Raw genomic sequence first — 15947 nt, forward strand, 5'->3', positions numbered from 1 at the left:
TCTTCTTCTGTTTCCAGCGTTGTAAGGGTGACAAGTCACATAACGCCGCCTACTGAAGCGGAGAGGAAATGTTGAGACTTGGACGCCAATTTAGACCAATGTTAAAAGTGTCCGCATAGCTACTGAATGGTTAATAAATATGACAAATTAAAAGGATAAACGTTTTATGTGTTTTTTTCAGTTGTATATTTTTATAAATACTTATCCGGGTTTCACTAAAAACATGGCATTTTACATAGGTCACATCGTAAAGGGCGTGGCTTATTCTGCAGAGTGCACATCAAAGCGGACTCGTGGCTCGATGCACGTTTATGTAAACGTTTTTAACAAAAGCGAAATCCGTGGACTAATAAGGATTTTTTAAATATTTTTTTTCATTTAACAATCTAAGCGTGTGTTCCTATGCTCTCCCAAAATAAACCCAACTGCCTCAGGTAGGATACATATATTATATTATACTATAATTATACTATATTATACTATATATAATTAATATATTATATTTACCTCTCCTACCAACATACGGATCCACTGAATGTTGATATGCTGCAGAAAGTAGTGCAGCACAGGTGGTTATCAGGATTTCAGAGATTACACACTTGTTTCAGAAGTTGAAAGTAACATTCTTAATACATGGGTCGATTATATTTATTAGCATTTTTTACACTTCGTTCTTACTATTGTGAATTTAAACTTTCAATTACAGGCCTGATAACCTAGGCAGCACATCTCAAGGTTCTGTTCTCATTTGATCCAGAGATTTCCTACAGGACGTTTTTAGGGAATTCATGGGATGCTGATTCATGGGATGCTGGTCCTGAGGAAGTTCAAATTTTTTTTTGCATGGTAATAGAATAAGTCTTCTATACATGCGTCTTTTATTTCATGACCCAGGTTTGTTGGTCAAGCTCACTTGTTAATAATGCCCGGAGTAGGCTAGCAGTGCATAAATGGAAGCTTTTTGTGTTATCACACCTTTCATCCTCTCATTTTATTAATTTTCCCATTGTAATGAAATCTTTTGACAAACAATGCCATTATACAACATGTTTTTGCTTCAGTCATATTAAGAGTATTTTCTTGGCATATTGGGAATCAAGGGGGGCATTCTTGAATATCATACAGACCAGAGTACTTGGGATATTACTGTCATATCTACACTTTGACCCATTTGAGCCATTAAAGCCTGTTGCTTTATCAGAAAAATGCAACGACAACTAACATAAATCACTATCTTTCAGCAGCAGCTCACATCTGAAGCCAAGAAATACTATGAAACTATGGTCTTGGCCCCTTATCCCTAACACTCTGGACCCAGTTAATTAAGAATACCACCCCAACAAATCTACAGATGACACAATTTCAATTGCATTAAATACAGCTCTCTCTCATCTGGATAAGAGGAATACCTATGCTAATGCTGTTCCGATAATTGCGCTCTCCTTATCCTTCCTGACTGATTCTTCTCTAGTTTGCATTTTGCTAGTGTCCTTGTCACTACTGGTAGCATGAGGCAGTACATGCAGCCCATTCAGGTTGTACAGGTACTCCAGCTCCTCCAGGAGGAGGTGCCGTCGTAAGAAGGTTTGCTGTGTCTCCCAGTAAAGTTTCAAGAGCATGGAGGAGTTACCAGGAGGAGAGCTGGACAAGGCTGTAGAAGGGCATCAACCCAGCAGCAGGACCGGTATCTGCTCCTTTGTGCGAGAAAGAACAGGAGGAGCACTGCCAGATCCCTACAAAATGACCTCCAGCGGGCTACTGGTGTGTATGTTTCTGAACAAACTGTCAGTAACAGACTCCATGAGGGTGGCATTAGGGTCCGACGTCCTCTAGTGGGACCTATGCTCATTTGGCGGTACTGGTGCAACGGATCGTCATTGATCCGTGATCCGTTCGGATCAATATCTTCGGTTCGGCACAAACGTGATCCGCGGATTGATTTCTTGAAGCCCTCCCCTAGTCAATCGTCAGCCCTCCTCCAGTCAAACATCAGCGATCCCCTTAGAAAAGTATCAGTCAAAAGTGTACGATTAGCTAGATTCATTTAAGATAACATTATTTAGCAGAACGGCTAAACTGAAAATAATGAATCTAGCTAAGCAAATATATAAAAGTATTTCAATAATCTTGCGATTATGAAAGTGCAAAAACATAATTTTCTACTTGATCTTACCTTACACCAACTAGCACCTCTTCTGTATTGAGTCCATATGATAATAGTTCCGTGTTTGTGCTCGTTTTATTGGCTGGGAAAAATCGTACAATTTTGACTGATACTTTACTAAGGGGATCGCTGATGTTTGACTGGAGGAGGGCTGACGATTGACAAGGGGAGGACTGATGATTGACAAGGGGAAGACTGACGATTGACAAGGGGAGGACTGACGATTGACAAGGGGAGGACTGACGATTGACAAGGGGAGGGCTGACGATTGACAAGGGGAGGACTGACGATTGACAAGGGGAGGATTAAAGCTTAATCGGGGTGATGTTTGATAAGGCGAGAGCGGATACTTGACCAATGGAGGGGTGACGTTTGACCGGGGGAGGGGTGATGACTGAGTAGGAGGAAGAACAGAGTTTCTGGGGAGGAATGATAACGTTCCTAATAGGGATGCTGTAGGGCCCACAGATGTAGTGAATTTGGCATCACAGAAGGGAATCTCAGTCAATAGGATGGACCGCCTCCTTGGGAGGATCAGGAAGGTGGTTTCCTACTTCCACCAAAGCACAACAGCTGCTCATGTGCTTAAGACAAAGCAAGAAATGCTAAAGCTGCCTACGGTTGTTAAAAAGATATTATGCCTTGTGCACTTTAAGTAGATTTAATATATTTGAATTTACTAATTTAAAAGTGTTAATAAACAGAAAGACAAAACGTATGTTTATTTGTCTTGTCTTTTTAAAAAAAAATTATAACCCGAAAAATGATCCGATCCGTGACTCTGATCCGAGAAACGATCCGAACCTTGAGTTTTTTGATCCATTGCACCCCTACTTGGGGGTGGGTTAGTGATGATCTGGGGAGGCATATACTGAAAGATATCAGTTTGTTAGTGTGGATGGCATATCCTCTGACAACGATATCCTCAGGGATGCCATAGGTGAAAAACGTGGCGGAACAGACACTCTGCCATTTCCAAGGCTGTGGGCAGGCGCGGTAAGGGGACAAGTCTACACATTTTTGAAAACCGGTCGATGGCAACAAGGATCGTGGTGTAACCGGAAGAGGTTGGGAGCTCCGTGACGAAGGTGTTCAGCAAGAAAAAGGCTTCTCAACTCCTGGCTCATCGCTAATGGGACTGCGCCATGAATCTCCTCCCCGGAATCCTGCCCCCTAAAGGGCGCATCTACCCACTGTCCATACCTGAGGACGTCAAATCCCCGGTGGCTGCCAGCTTCTTTTTTGTGGGCAAAAAAGACAGCGGCTTGAGGCCGTGTATCGACTACCGGTCTCTGAACGACATCACAGTGAAAAACAGTTACCCTCTTCGTCTCATCCCCGCTGCTTTGGAACAGGTCGGGAGGGCTCAAATCTACACCAAACTCGATCTCCGCAGCGCGTATAACCTGATCCGGATCCATGAGGGAGACGAATGGAAGACTGCGTTCATCACACCCCAGGGGCATTTTGAATATCTCGTCATGCCCTACGGTCTGACCAACGCACCTGCCGTTTTCCAGTCCTTTATGAATCACATCTTTCATGATCTCCTTGACCGTTTTGTCTTAGTACATCGACGATGTCCTTATCTACTCCAATAACCTGACAGACCATGTACAGCACGTACAGCAACTCCTCAAAAGAACCATCTATACGTGAAAGCCGAGAAAAGTCAGTTCCATGTCCACTCCATCATGTTCCTAGTGTCCGTACTGACACCAGGAGAGGTCAGTATGGACCATAACAAAGTCACAGCGTTAAGGGACTGGCCCACACCCAAAGTCTGTGAAAGAGTTAAAACATTTCCTTGGCTTTGCCAACTACTACCGCCAGTTCAGCACCATAGCCGCCCCCTTCACGGCCATGACAAGGCAAAAGGGGCGGAACCTGCTTTGGCGCTGCCCACACGGCCTTCCACCATCTGAAGGAGTTATTCACCACGGCACCTATCCTTTGTCTGCCGGCCCCTGCTCTGCCCTTCATCTTAGAAGTGGACACGTCGGAGGTGGGAGGGAGGGCTGTTCTTTCGCAACGATACGGTTCCCCTGCCAAACTCCATCCCTGTGTGTTCTTCTCCAAAAAGCTCACTCCCCCCGAACAAAACTACGACTTAGGCAACCGCAAACTGCTGGCCGTCAAACTGGCCCTTGAAGAATGGAGGCACTGGCTGGAGGGCGCTCGACACCCCTTCCTGGTATTGACGGATCACCAGAACCTGACATACCTGAAACAGGCTAAAAGGTTGAACCCACGTCAAGCCTGTTGGGCCCTCTTCTTCAACCGCTTTAATTTCAATGTGACCTACCAACCAGGGAAGAAAAACGTTATGGCCAACTCGCTTTCTGGACGGTTCGACCCGCCCACAAGCACCAGCCTCACCGAAGCCATCCTCCCCTCTTCCTGTTTTGTCGCCCCCCGATTCAATGGGAATTCCAGACCCTCCCCAAGAAGGCACTCCAGACGGAACCAGGCCCGGAAGACACCCCGGCCGGTAAAACCTTTGTTTCTGCGGCAGTGAGACCCCAACTACTGCAGTGTCTCAGTGCCCTGTCAATACCGGATCCATCCTGTCTTTCACGTGTCCCTGCTCAAGCCTGTGTTCTACAGCCCTCTGCATCCTCCTGTCTCCCGCTCCAAGCCCCCTCCTCCCTTGGACGTCGGCGGGTCGCCAGCGTATACGGTCCGGGGCATACTAGACTCCCAGCGTCGGCAAGACCAGTTGCAGTACCTTGTTGACTGGGAGGTGTTTGGTCCAGAAGAGCGGGCCTGGGTCCCTTCGACGGACATCCTCGACCCTTGATTCAGGACCTCCACCTCGCCCGCCCTGACCGTCCTGCCCCTCGCCTTAGGGGTCGTCCTCCTGCTCGGCTTCCGCGGTCGTCAGGAGTCTCCCGTGGCGGGGGGATACTGTGACGTCCTCCACCGGCGTGGACCCGTGAATATCACAGTCATATAACACTAGGCAAAGGTGAAAACAGAAGGCTTTGTAATGAATGACGGAGTAACAAACAATACCTCACAAAGGTTAGGGAGGACTGAACACAACTAAATAGGGGCATAAACCAGACATAGGTGGGGACACAGGTGCTCAGAATGAGGGAGATTGGGATCTGATGACTGGGGTGCGTTCATGAGCAGTGGAGCGAGGGGTGTGTTCAGGAGTGGTGGAGCGAGGGGTGTGTTCAGGAGCGGTGGAGCGAGGGGTGTGTTCAGGAGTGGTGGAGCGCGGAAGCGGGTCCAAGCCGGCGGAGGACGTCACAGTAGGAAGTGGATGACAGAGAACCTCTTGCTTTTAAACTCAAGAAAAACAGAAATGCTTGTTTTAGGACCCAAGAAACAAAGAGCGTTGTTAGCAAATCTCACTGTGAACCTCGACGGCTGCATGGTCATAAACCAAAAAATTGTAAGAAACCTCGGCGTTATCCTCGACCCTGACCTCTCTTTTGATGAACCTATAAAATATGTCTCAAGAGGTGTTTATTTTCATCTTCGAAACATTGCAAACTTTGAAATCAAATACTGATGCAGAAAAACGAATCCATGCTTTTGTTACATCGAGTCTCGATTACTGCAATGCTCTACTTTCCGGTTACCCTGACAAATCAATAAATATACTTCAATTAGTGCTGCACTAATTGAATCCTAACTAGAACAAAAAATGTTGAACACATTACTCCTGTCCTAGGGTCCTTACACTGGCTGCCCGTTAGGGTTAGGGCTGATATTAAGGTTTTACTGTTAACCTATAAATCAATACATGGACTTGCTCCTACTTACCTTGCTGAAATGATCCAGCCATACATATCAACATGTAACCTTAGATCGCAAGATGCAGGCCTTTTTATTGTACCTAGAATCTCTAAACATACCACCGGAGGCAGGGCCTTTTCTCATAAAGCTCTTCTACTGTGGAATGATTTGCCAATCAAGGTTAGAAATGCAAACTCAGTGCAAACTTTCAAGTGTCTATTAAAAACTCATCTCTACAGCTCGGTCTATGATTAGATGTAGTCTGGCCCAGGGGCGTGAAGCTGACCAGAAAGGCTTGATACTGTCCACCCATTGCTGTCTTGCCAGGTGGGCTCTCATCGCCACAGGGATGGCCTCCCTCAAATGCTTCTCGGGGGCGGAGTCACTGGCTTGTTGATGTCTCTCTGTTGCGCACTTGTGCAATTGGGCTGTACTCTGCTGGCAATACTCGGCTCTCATTCAGGGTGGTTGCAGTTGGTGGGTGTCCCTTTGGTTGATGCTTGGCAATGTGGGTGGATTTCCTGTCTGTTGGGCCCTGTCCAGGGCCTTCCCCAGATAAGGCCACATTGTCGCCGGACCCCCGTCTCAGTCCCAAGGTCTTACGCTGCTATATTATTGTGCTGGGGGAGTAGGGTCAGTTCTCCTTCTCCAGTAAGTTCTCCTTCTCCACTATAAATCCTTGTTGATATGAATTTTCCCAGCCTCCTCCCTTTTTGAACTTAGGAGGACATGAGGTCTTGGCCCACACCTGCGGAGAACCTGGCTTGAAAGACCTGTTGCTGTCCCTGTCCAAAGTCCTCCTGGTTGTGTTGCTGATCAAGACGATACCTGACGATTAAGCTGCCACTGTGCTGATACCTCCCCCTCCCCTGTGTTGTTCCTGTCCTTGTCCATCTGGTCAAGCTTCCGACCTGGACTAAGTTTAAATAGACTCTAGAATTTTACATGCACTGGACACTGTATACCATGGAGCTCTGAGGTTCATCACTGGTCTTAAAGTTCTCACTGACCACTGTGAACTTTATGAATGTGTTGGATGGTTTTTTCTATCAACACGGAGACTTCAACACTGGTATGTTTTTATATATAAGGCTATTTTAGGTCTTCTTCCATCCTACCTTCTGACCTACATCAGTGCAAATAATATTGGGACTTACAATCTTCGTTCCCAGGATCTTTTCCTTCTGTCTGTACCAAATGTTAGAACTGAGCTGGGAAAAAAGGCGTTTAAGTTACAGAAACATTTGAAACTTAATAAGCTTGTCCCATTGGTTGCTTTTAAGAGCATAGTAATTGACTTGGAAGAAGCCACATCTGGCTGTAGTTGTTCTGCATGATATTTTAAGGATTTTTGGTTGATGGATTTGCTAATTTAGTTGTTCTTGTGTATTCTGTGTTGTATGTATGGTTGTACTACTGCCTGTCTTGGCCAGGACACTCTAGAAAAAGAGATTTTTAATCTCAACAAGTATTTTCCTGGTTAAATAAAGGTTAATTTTTTTAATTTTATTTTTTAAAGAATCAGCCCACATGCTTTTATTAATTATTACAATTGTAATCTTAATATGTCCACCCGGCACAGCCAGAAGAGGACTGGTCACCCCTCTGAGCCTGGATCCTCTCTAGGTTTCTTCCTACATTTTCGCATTCTTAAAGATTTTTGGTGTGAGTTTGAATCCAATCGGTTTGTGATTTTGGTTTCCATTGACCACTGTTACGTAATTTTGTTCTCAATGAATTACACAATGTACAGTACAGATTTTATTCTTTAATATATTTCCTTCATCGAGACTCAATGCGTGATTTAAGTGTTCCCTTAGTTCTTTTGAGCAGTGTAGTTGGGGATCTGTGAACTTGGTCCCTAAATGTGAATAAAGTAAATAAAATAAACCATTATTATCAGTTTTTCAGTCAGTATTTTAATCATGTTTCCCAAAAGAAAGACAATTGAAACCTTTAATGTTGCAACAAATTACCTCAATAAATATTCCATCCTACTACCATTACATAGACTCAAAGTTTGGAAATGGTAAGTTTAGAATCTATGATTTATCTGCATCTCCATCTTCATCTTCTGCAAATATCTCTGGACCTATGTCTGCCTCAAACATTTTCTGCATCAAACCATCCAAAGTTTTGTATCCTGGAAAGAAGCAGAAAAAAGGTTGATGTCAGTACAGACAGAATAAAGGGTCAAACAAAACCAAAAGAGTTAACACTTTCCTTCGCAAAAGATATAGCTAAAGTATGTCCTGTTGAAAATACCCAGGTATCTATGATGGCGCAATGTTATTTTATGGTGCATTCATTATGAATCTATTAGGCATTCTATACAGTGGGGAGAACAAGTATTTGATACACTGCCGATTTTGCAGGTTCTCCTACTTACAAAGCATGTAGGGGTCTGTCATTTTTATCATAGGTACACTTCAACCGTGAGAGAGACAGAATCACATTGTATGATTTTTTTAAAATACATTTGCATTTTATTGCATGACATAAATATTTGATCACCTACCAACCAGTAAGAATTCCGGCTCTCACAGACCTTTCTTTAAGAAGCCCTCCTGTTCTCCACTCATTACCTGTATTAACTGCACCTGTTTAAACTCGTTACCTGTATAAAAGACACCTGTCCACACACTCAATCAAACAGACTCCAACCTCTCCACAATGGCCAAGACCAGAGAGCTGTGTAAGGACATCAGGGATAAAGGCTGGAATGGGCTACAGGACAATACAGGACAATAGGCAAGCAGCTTGGTGAAAAGGCAACAATTGTTGGCGCAATTATTAGAAAATGGAAGAAGTTCAAGATGACGGTCAACCTCCCTCAGTCTGGGGCTCCAGGCAAGATCTCACCTTGTGGGGCATCAATGATCACGAGGAAGGTGAGGGATCAGCCCAGAACTACACGGCAGGACCTGGTCAATGACCTAAAGAGAGCTGGGACCACAGTCTCAAAGAAAACCATTAGAAAACACACTACGCCGTCATGGATTAAAATCCTGCATCGCACGCAAGGTCCCCCTGCTCAACCCAGTGCATGTCCAGGCCCGTCTGAAGTTTTCCAATTACCATCTGGATGATCCAGAGGAGGAATGGGAGAAGGTCATGTGGTCTGATGAGACAAAAATAGAGCAATTTGGTTTGAACTCCACTCGCCGTGTTTGGAGGAAGAAGGATGAGTACAACCCCAAGAACACCATCCCAACCGTGAAGCATGGAGGTGGGAACATCATTCTTTGGGAATGCTTTTCTACAAAGGGGACCAGACAACTGAAGGGAGGATGGATGGGGCCATGTATCGTGAGATCTTGGCCAACAACCTCCTTCCCTCAGCAAGAGCATTGAAGATGGGTCGTGGCTGTGTCTTCCAGCATGACAACGACCTGAAACACACAGCCAGGGCAACTAAGGAGTGGCTCCGTAAGAAGCATCTCAAGGTACTGGAGTGGCCTAGCCAGTCTCCAGACCTGAACCCAATAGAGAATCTTTCGAGGGAGCTGAAAGTCTGTATTGCCCAGCGACAGCCCAGAAACCTGGTCTGTATGGAGGAACTACAGGAAACGTATGATCTCTGTAATTACAAACAAAGGTTTCTGTACCAAATATTAAGTTCTGCTTTTCTGATGTATCAAATACTTATGTCATGAAATAAAATGCAAATTAATTACTTAAAAATCATACAATGTGATTTTCTGGATTTTTGTTTTAGATTCCGTCACTCACAGTTGAAGAGTACCTATGATAAAAATAACAGACTTCTACATGCTTTGTAAGTGGGAAAACCTGCAAAATCGGCAGTGTATCAAATACTTGTTCTCCCCACTGTATGCATTCAGAATTCTGGTATCTGGTAAAATAGGGGTTAATAAAGAAATCCATGTCAATGATTAAATCACATTATAATATTTTTTAGGGCAGGTCATTTGGAAGATTGTTTGTGTAATTCACGTGCTTCTAGCAGAAAGAAAGTGGTGGTCTTTGACTAATCTGTAGCGTACTGTTGCTGCTATTTCACACAAACATAATAATTTTCAAACAAAAAGAATGGATATACAGCTCTGGAAAAAATTAAGAGACCACTGCACCTTTTTCTTTCCTTTCCATAAAAGTGGAAAAGGAAAGAACAGAAGCGTTCAATTTGTAGTGGTCTCTTAATTTTAACCCTTCTGTTCCTCACTCAAAACCTTCCGTTTCAAATTCTATGGAAAGGAAAGAAAAAAGTGCAGTGTTCTCTTAATTTTTTCCAGAGCTGTATATTATGTACTTACTCATAGTTTACTACTGCCAGGTAAGCCTACGTTTTTACAACTTTAGTAAGGTTTTGAGGAACTTTGAATTACACAGACAGGGCCAAATTGCAGAAAACAAACTGCCAGATATTGTGTTAGGTTAAGATTTTAAAACAAATATTGTTTCAATAAGGTCGGCAATGTTGGTTAAATAGTAGCTGGGATACTTGAGGGATTGTTTTGACATTTTACAGAGGATGTGAAAACTGCACCTTCAGAATAGATGGTGTTAAAACATGGTTGCCCAAACCAAATTTTTGTAGTGCTACTATCCTGCAGAAAAAACCTACAGCACAGCAGCTTGGGTTTCGCTGATAGAGTGCTGGTCCAGTAACCAAAATGTCACTGCTTTGAATCCTTGTGCCAACACAGGGACCAACCTACAGTTCTACCCTTTAGCAAGGCACCCAAATTACTTTATGTTGCTCTGAATGAGCAACATAAAATGTGAAAAACATTGTGTGTCATATGTATTATTGCGTAATATTTAATGAGATGCATACATTGTGATCCACATATTTACATTTGAAAGATATAAAAAGGCATCTGACCAACATACAACAGCTTTCATGGTGCTAAACTGAATTCTCCGCAAAACTTACTTTTAGATTTGATTTTGAATAGAAATTCCGGTTTTTCTTTGGTCGGCTCGTAGCTGCTCATATCATCATCTCTAACATCGCTGATTGGCACAAAGACAGCAAATCATAAGACAAAAGAAACAAAAGAAAGATTTTTAGGACACATGTTACAGAATTTCCAGGTAGAAATGTTATGTTGAGCAGATATCTTGGTGAAAAGGCAACCATGTAACTTGACTAACCCCATTTTCCACAACAAAGCTCTTTATTCTAAAATTTGCAGTAATTATGCCTTTATTTTAAAAGCAGAAGTTGGCATACCCTATATTTGGTAATATTTTCTACAAAGAATGGAGTCTTAATCTGTTACATCTTGACAGACATAATCATTTCATAACAAGTAATAGTAGTTGATGTAATATGTCATACTATTGTAATAACATGGTCATAATGTTGGTACATGTTTGACATCAATGTGTGCTTAATTATAATGATAATAACATGGCAAGTCCAGGATGAACATACTAATTAAACATATGGTTTAATGTATTAGTTTCAATCAATAAATCACTTTTTTTATAAAGATAAAGAGCAAGCAACAACAAGAAATTCATACAAAGTGGATATGAAAAACTCCCTAGTATGGCCAGAAGAGTTCCGTCATTACTTTTTAACCTTTACACATAAGTTTCAAATATCTCTAACAGCCCCCAGCTTGAGTTATTAATCCATTTTGTAAGTTATGTGTTGAAAGTTTGATTATGATCTAATAATGAATTTGACCTACAGCTGCCCAGAAACACCAAGCTGTTTATTAATTATGTAGCTAATTTATGATTTAGACTAGAAACAATTATATTTGTAAACTACTACTGGCAGCAATACAGATAAAACATATACTGAATCATTAATGAAGGACTGTCAAAGTTATTTTTTTTCAAAGTAGGAGTCCCAGCATGCTTCATATTTATTAATAGAACACGCTAAATATCAGACAATAGGTTGGGGGTAATCATTCTTTTTTTTTTTACTTCCACTAACATTCAAAGGTTTTCAGATGCTTATAACAAGCTATGTTGAAATGAATAAAAGGCTCCCTATCATCTGGTTGTGTACCAAACTCACTAAAATTTGCAGAAATAAAACCACTCGATTAAATCCCGATCTGGATGTATTAAACAATTATAGATTGATCCTCTCAATAAAAAATAAAAATCTGTTTCTCAACCATTTAATGCCTTCCTAAAGACAAATAATATTTAAGAAATTTAGACCGGTATCTGATCCCATCATAGCAGAGAATGCAATCATGAAGGTTGTAAATGACCTTCTAATGGCATCAGACAAAAGTTTTGCATCTATCCTACTGCTTTTGAACTTTGCGCTGCCTTAGACACCATTATTCACTCCCTTCTTTTCGAGAGATTGGAAACTCATGTTGGGCTACACAAACACAATCTTACCTGGTTTATATTCTATTAATCATAAGGATATCAACAAAAAATGTATTCAGAATGTAAAAAATTACACATTACACCTTTACACTAGCTGCCTGTTAGGTCTAGGGTGGAGTTTAATGTTTCTTAGCATACTTTCCTGGTAAAATAACAGCTAAATAATATAGATAGACCAACAGAGCAGGCTGACAGCTTGGAATAGCACCTGCACCAACCAAGGAGTGGAGAAGATGGAAATAAAAGGAAAGGCCACAGCACCAATCAGGTAGGCTTGTGTTGTGGAAATTTCTTATACAATGTATTCTGATTGTATAAAGGACTGAGTCCCACTGTTAAGATAGGTACAGGAATGTGTGGGACCTGGTATTTGCATAGGGGACATCTATTGTCTGTCCAGATGCAGATCAATGGGTTTTAGGACAGGATAGGAGAAGATACAGCAAGGGGGCAGTAAGGCCAGTTGGCCCCTTTGGGTAAACATTATTGCAGGAAGGATAAGGTGGGGGAAGATAGCATTTGACGTGTGTGATAGAACAAAGGGAAAGGTGTTTGATTGACATGAAACAGATGGCAGCATCTTACCACACCCCTTCTTCCTATGTAATAAATACTGTCGAAATGATGTTTTTATTTAGAAACTATCCACCGTTACTTTGTAACCTGTATACTTTCTCCTTGCAAGCAAGATTAAAACCGTTTATTGCGCAATTGATTTCTCCTGTCTTACCTACCATTTTCATAGAACTATTTGGAATTTAGAAATTGCCATCACACTTGTTTTTCAGCTCTGATTTCATTTGGAAATTAGAAATCGCACAGCTAAAAGTGTTGTAATCTCAATTAGCCTGGCCATTGAATATACAGTACAGTACCCTTGGAAAGTGTGAAAGTGATCTCTTTTTCTAAATTGGTGTGTGTAATACCGTCATTTCCCATCTATAAACCATGGCTTATACACAGATTTTTCAACCACAGAGGTTAATACATGGGTTCAGCTATCACACAAGTTTACATTTCTAAGACCGTATCCAGCGGCAAACCTTTTCATAGATAATCGCCTGACGACGTGGAGGTCTCCGAAACCCATGTAGCAAATATGAAACAATTGGTGTTACAAGGTTTAAAAAAATATATTGAATCCTTCAACAAATACATTTCAGTAGCACCCTTTGACAGATGTTTAATATGAATGTACAATGTATGTATAAGTTATATTTCTCTGGGCTAATGCGTTGATGACAACGAGTCTGGAGTTGATTCCAGTTGTGGAATTCGCATTTGGAAGCGGTGAACCCACAACATGTGGTTAAAGTAGCTCTCAATGCAAGTGAATCCTTGGCTGCAAAAAAATATCCATCAGAGACATAGCAGGAACATTAGGAGTGGGCAAATCAACAGTTTGGTTAATTATGAGAAAGAAAGTATGCTCTGGTGATTTCTGCATCACAAAAAGGCTGGGACATCCATGGCAGACATCAGTGGTGAATGATTGTATGATCCTTTCAATGGTAAACAACATCCAGCCAAGTGAAGAACACTCCCCAGAAGGTAGGCATATCTTTATCCAAGTCATCCATAAAGAGAAGACTTCATGAAAGCAAATACAGAGGGTCGGTAATGTATGAGAGCACACTGGACATTTCGATACTTCCCTGTTAAAGTGTATGTAGAGAGTTGGAAAAGCATAGTCATTTTATAACTATGAGCTAGACAGAAAACACATGTAAAATGCCATGATGCCTTCCTTTGGGGAAAAGAAAAAATGTGTTGCAGTACTGTATGAACATTTTATTTCCTAAAAAACACTCCTGACAATATCCCTAGGATTAATATAATTGTATTTTGTAATTGTATTGTTTAGGAACTTTGCAGTTGTTGCACTGTGAGGCTTAACGTTTAGCTAGTTCCTGTTAGCTGGCTCCAGTTAGCTGTATGCTAGCTCCAGTCAAGTGTTTGTTAGTTTCGGTTTTGCACTTTGCTAGCTTGCTCAGCCATATTATATTTGTTTTACCATTAAGGTAATTTGCAATTGTCTAATCCTTTTACCAGATTTTACTACACTAGCTGAACATGAAGGTGTTATAAACATAAGTACAACATTACTGCTGTATAAGAACTTTGTGAAATGTCTGATGTAAAAAGGGCTTGACAATTAAATTTCATTGACTGATTCATGTGACTGTTTATTTTTTTTGCATAAGACTAGCCTACACTTAGTTAATCCTGTCATTCTTGAAGGGAGGATTATGTGCTATCACTAGTATTCTAACACCAAACCATTAGTTCATACTCTTTTGGCCCACTGAGTAACCACTGAGCTGGAATAAAGCATTAATAAAGGATACCTCACTATTAGGTCATTATTTTGTGTCCCCTTAAGTAAAGTGATCAATTATTCTACCTTAACAATTAATAACTAATGATACATGGGTAGCTATAAACCCTTAATAATTGATACTTCACCATTAGTTGATCCTTTTGTGGCCCCTTAAGTAAAGTGATTAGTTATCATACATTAATAATGACTAACTGATGACACAAGTTCATGTTCTGTCTAAACATGATCAAATGACAATACACTCTGTTAGTTAATGCATTTCTAAATCATTAATAAAGTAGGGGTTATCATTATTAACCGTTTGTTTATGTCTTTATTCATCATTTGTTCATGTTAACTACTGTATTTGTTAATGGTAGTTCATGTATCCTTATCATGTATCCTTATAAGTGTTACCCATTTGTTGTTATGGTTTCTTGCATTGAGAACGGTTATGATACGATGTGGATTAATTAAATAAATGTTTACATTCTCTATAATTCATCTTAATAGGGCAAAGTGAAGTTTAATTTTGTGTGTGGCAGTTTTCACTTCCTGATTATTGATCAATATGTGTTTACTGGGAAATCCAAACACATGGATATTATTTGTATCCTTTTCCTTCTCTTAATAAATTAATTTCCATTACCTTAATTCTAACTGTAGAATGGTCTTTATTTTCTGTCAGATTCACAGCCAGACCAAAGATCCTTTAACAGTGACAGCATCTTTAATAGTTCACAGGTGGAGCTCAATGGTAAGGACACTGACTTTCAGCATGTCTTTGTTAGGGCACATTTTTCCACCTGTGTAAACTAAGAGCTTCCACTGCATAGGGTTGAATACTTATGGAAGCAACATATTTAATGTATTTTTCTTTAAAATATTTTCCAACATAAAACCAATGTCACCTTACAATAATTAAAAGTGTCAGTGTTCTCAAATAAAATATGAATAATATTAATTTTTAATAAATTAGAAATTAAAATTAAAGAATTAGTCAGGAGTCTGAACACTTTTGCAGTAAAAGCACATGTGCTCAGTGTGGAATGTCCGTGTGAGTGTGTATGGCAGTGCATCATGGATAACATATGGCTACTGAACAAGATACTGAATATTCTACACTACACCCCTCTGACTTAAAACAAATTCAAGGCCAACCTTGCTGCAAAATTATCCGATACATACTGTTTGATGCCCAATTCTAGTTCCTTAATTTTCTTCTCCAGAGACGATTGTAGGTCACTTTTTTCCATGGTGTACTCCACAAAGAAGGCTTCCAGGACAAAAGCAATGAAAATGCTTAGGGGAAGAAAACTGGTGTTACACATTTCTTATGAAGAGCAAGTGACTAAACACAGAAAATGTTGATGAATATAA

The 15947-nt window shown here is 40.9% G+C and overlaps 1 protein-coding gene across 1 annotated transcript in view; it reads right to left on the reverse strand.

Moving 5' to 3' along the window:
• Nucleotides 1–7832: 7832 nt before the first annotated feature.
• LOC105026832 (two pore calcium channel protein 1) overlaps nucleotides 7833–15947 on the reverse strand; it is a 58217-nt gene continuing 50102 nt past the window's right edge. Inside the window, exons 18-20 of the mRNA XM_020049506.2 lie at nucleotides 15756–15869; nucleotides 10815–10894; nucleotides 7833–8057 (exon numbers count right to left, since the gene is read on the reverse strand). Of these exons, the coding sequence (XP_019905065.2) occupies nucleotides 7957–8057; nucleotides 10815–10894; nucleotides 15756–15869 (295 nt within the window). The 3' untranslated portion in view covers nucleotides 7833–7956. The remainder of the gene's footprint in view (nucleotides 8058–10814; nucleotides 10895–15755; nucleotides 15870–15947) is intronic.

The sequence above is a fragment of the Esox lucius genome, chromosome 9, assembly GCF_011004845.1.
Source record: "Esox lucius isolate fEsoLuc1 chromosome 9, fEsoLuc1.pri, whole genome shotgun sequence".
NCBI lineage: Eukaryota > Metazoa > Chordata > Actinopteri > Esociformes > Esocidae > Esox > Esox lucius.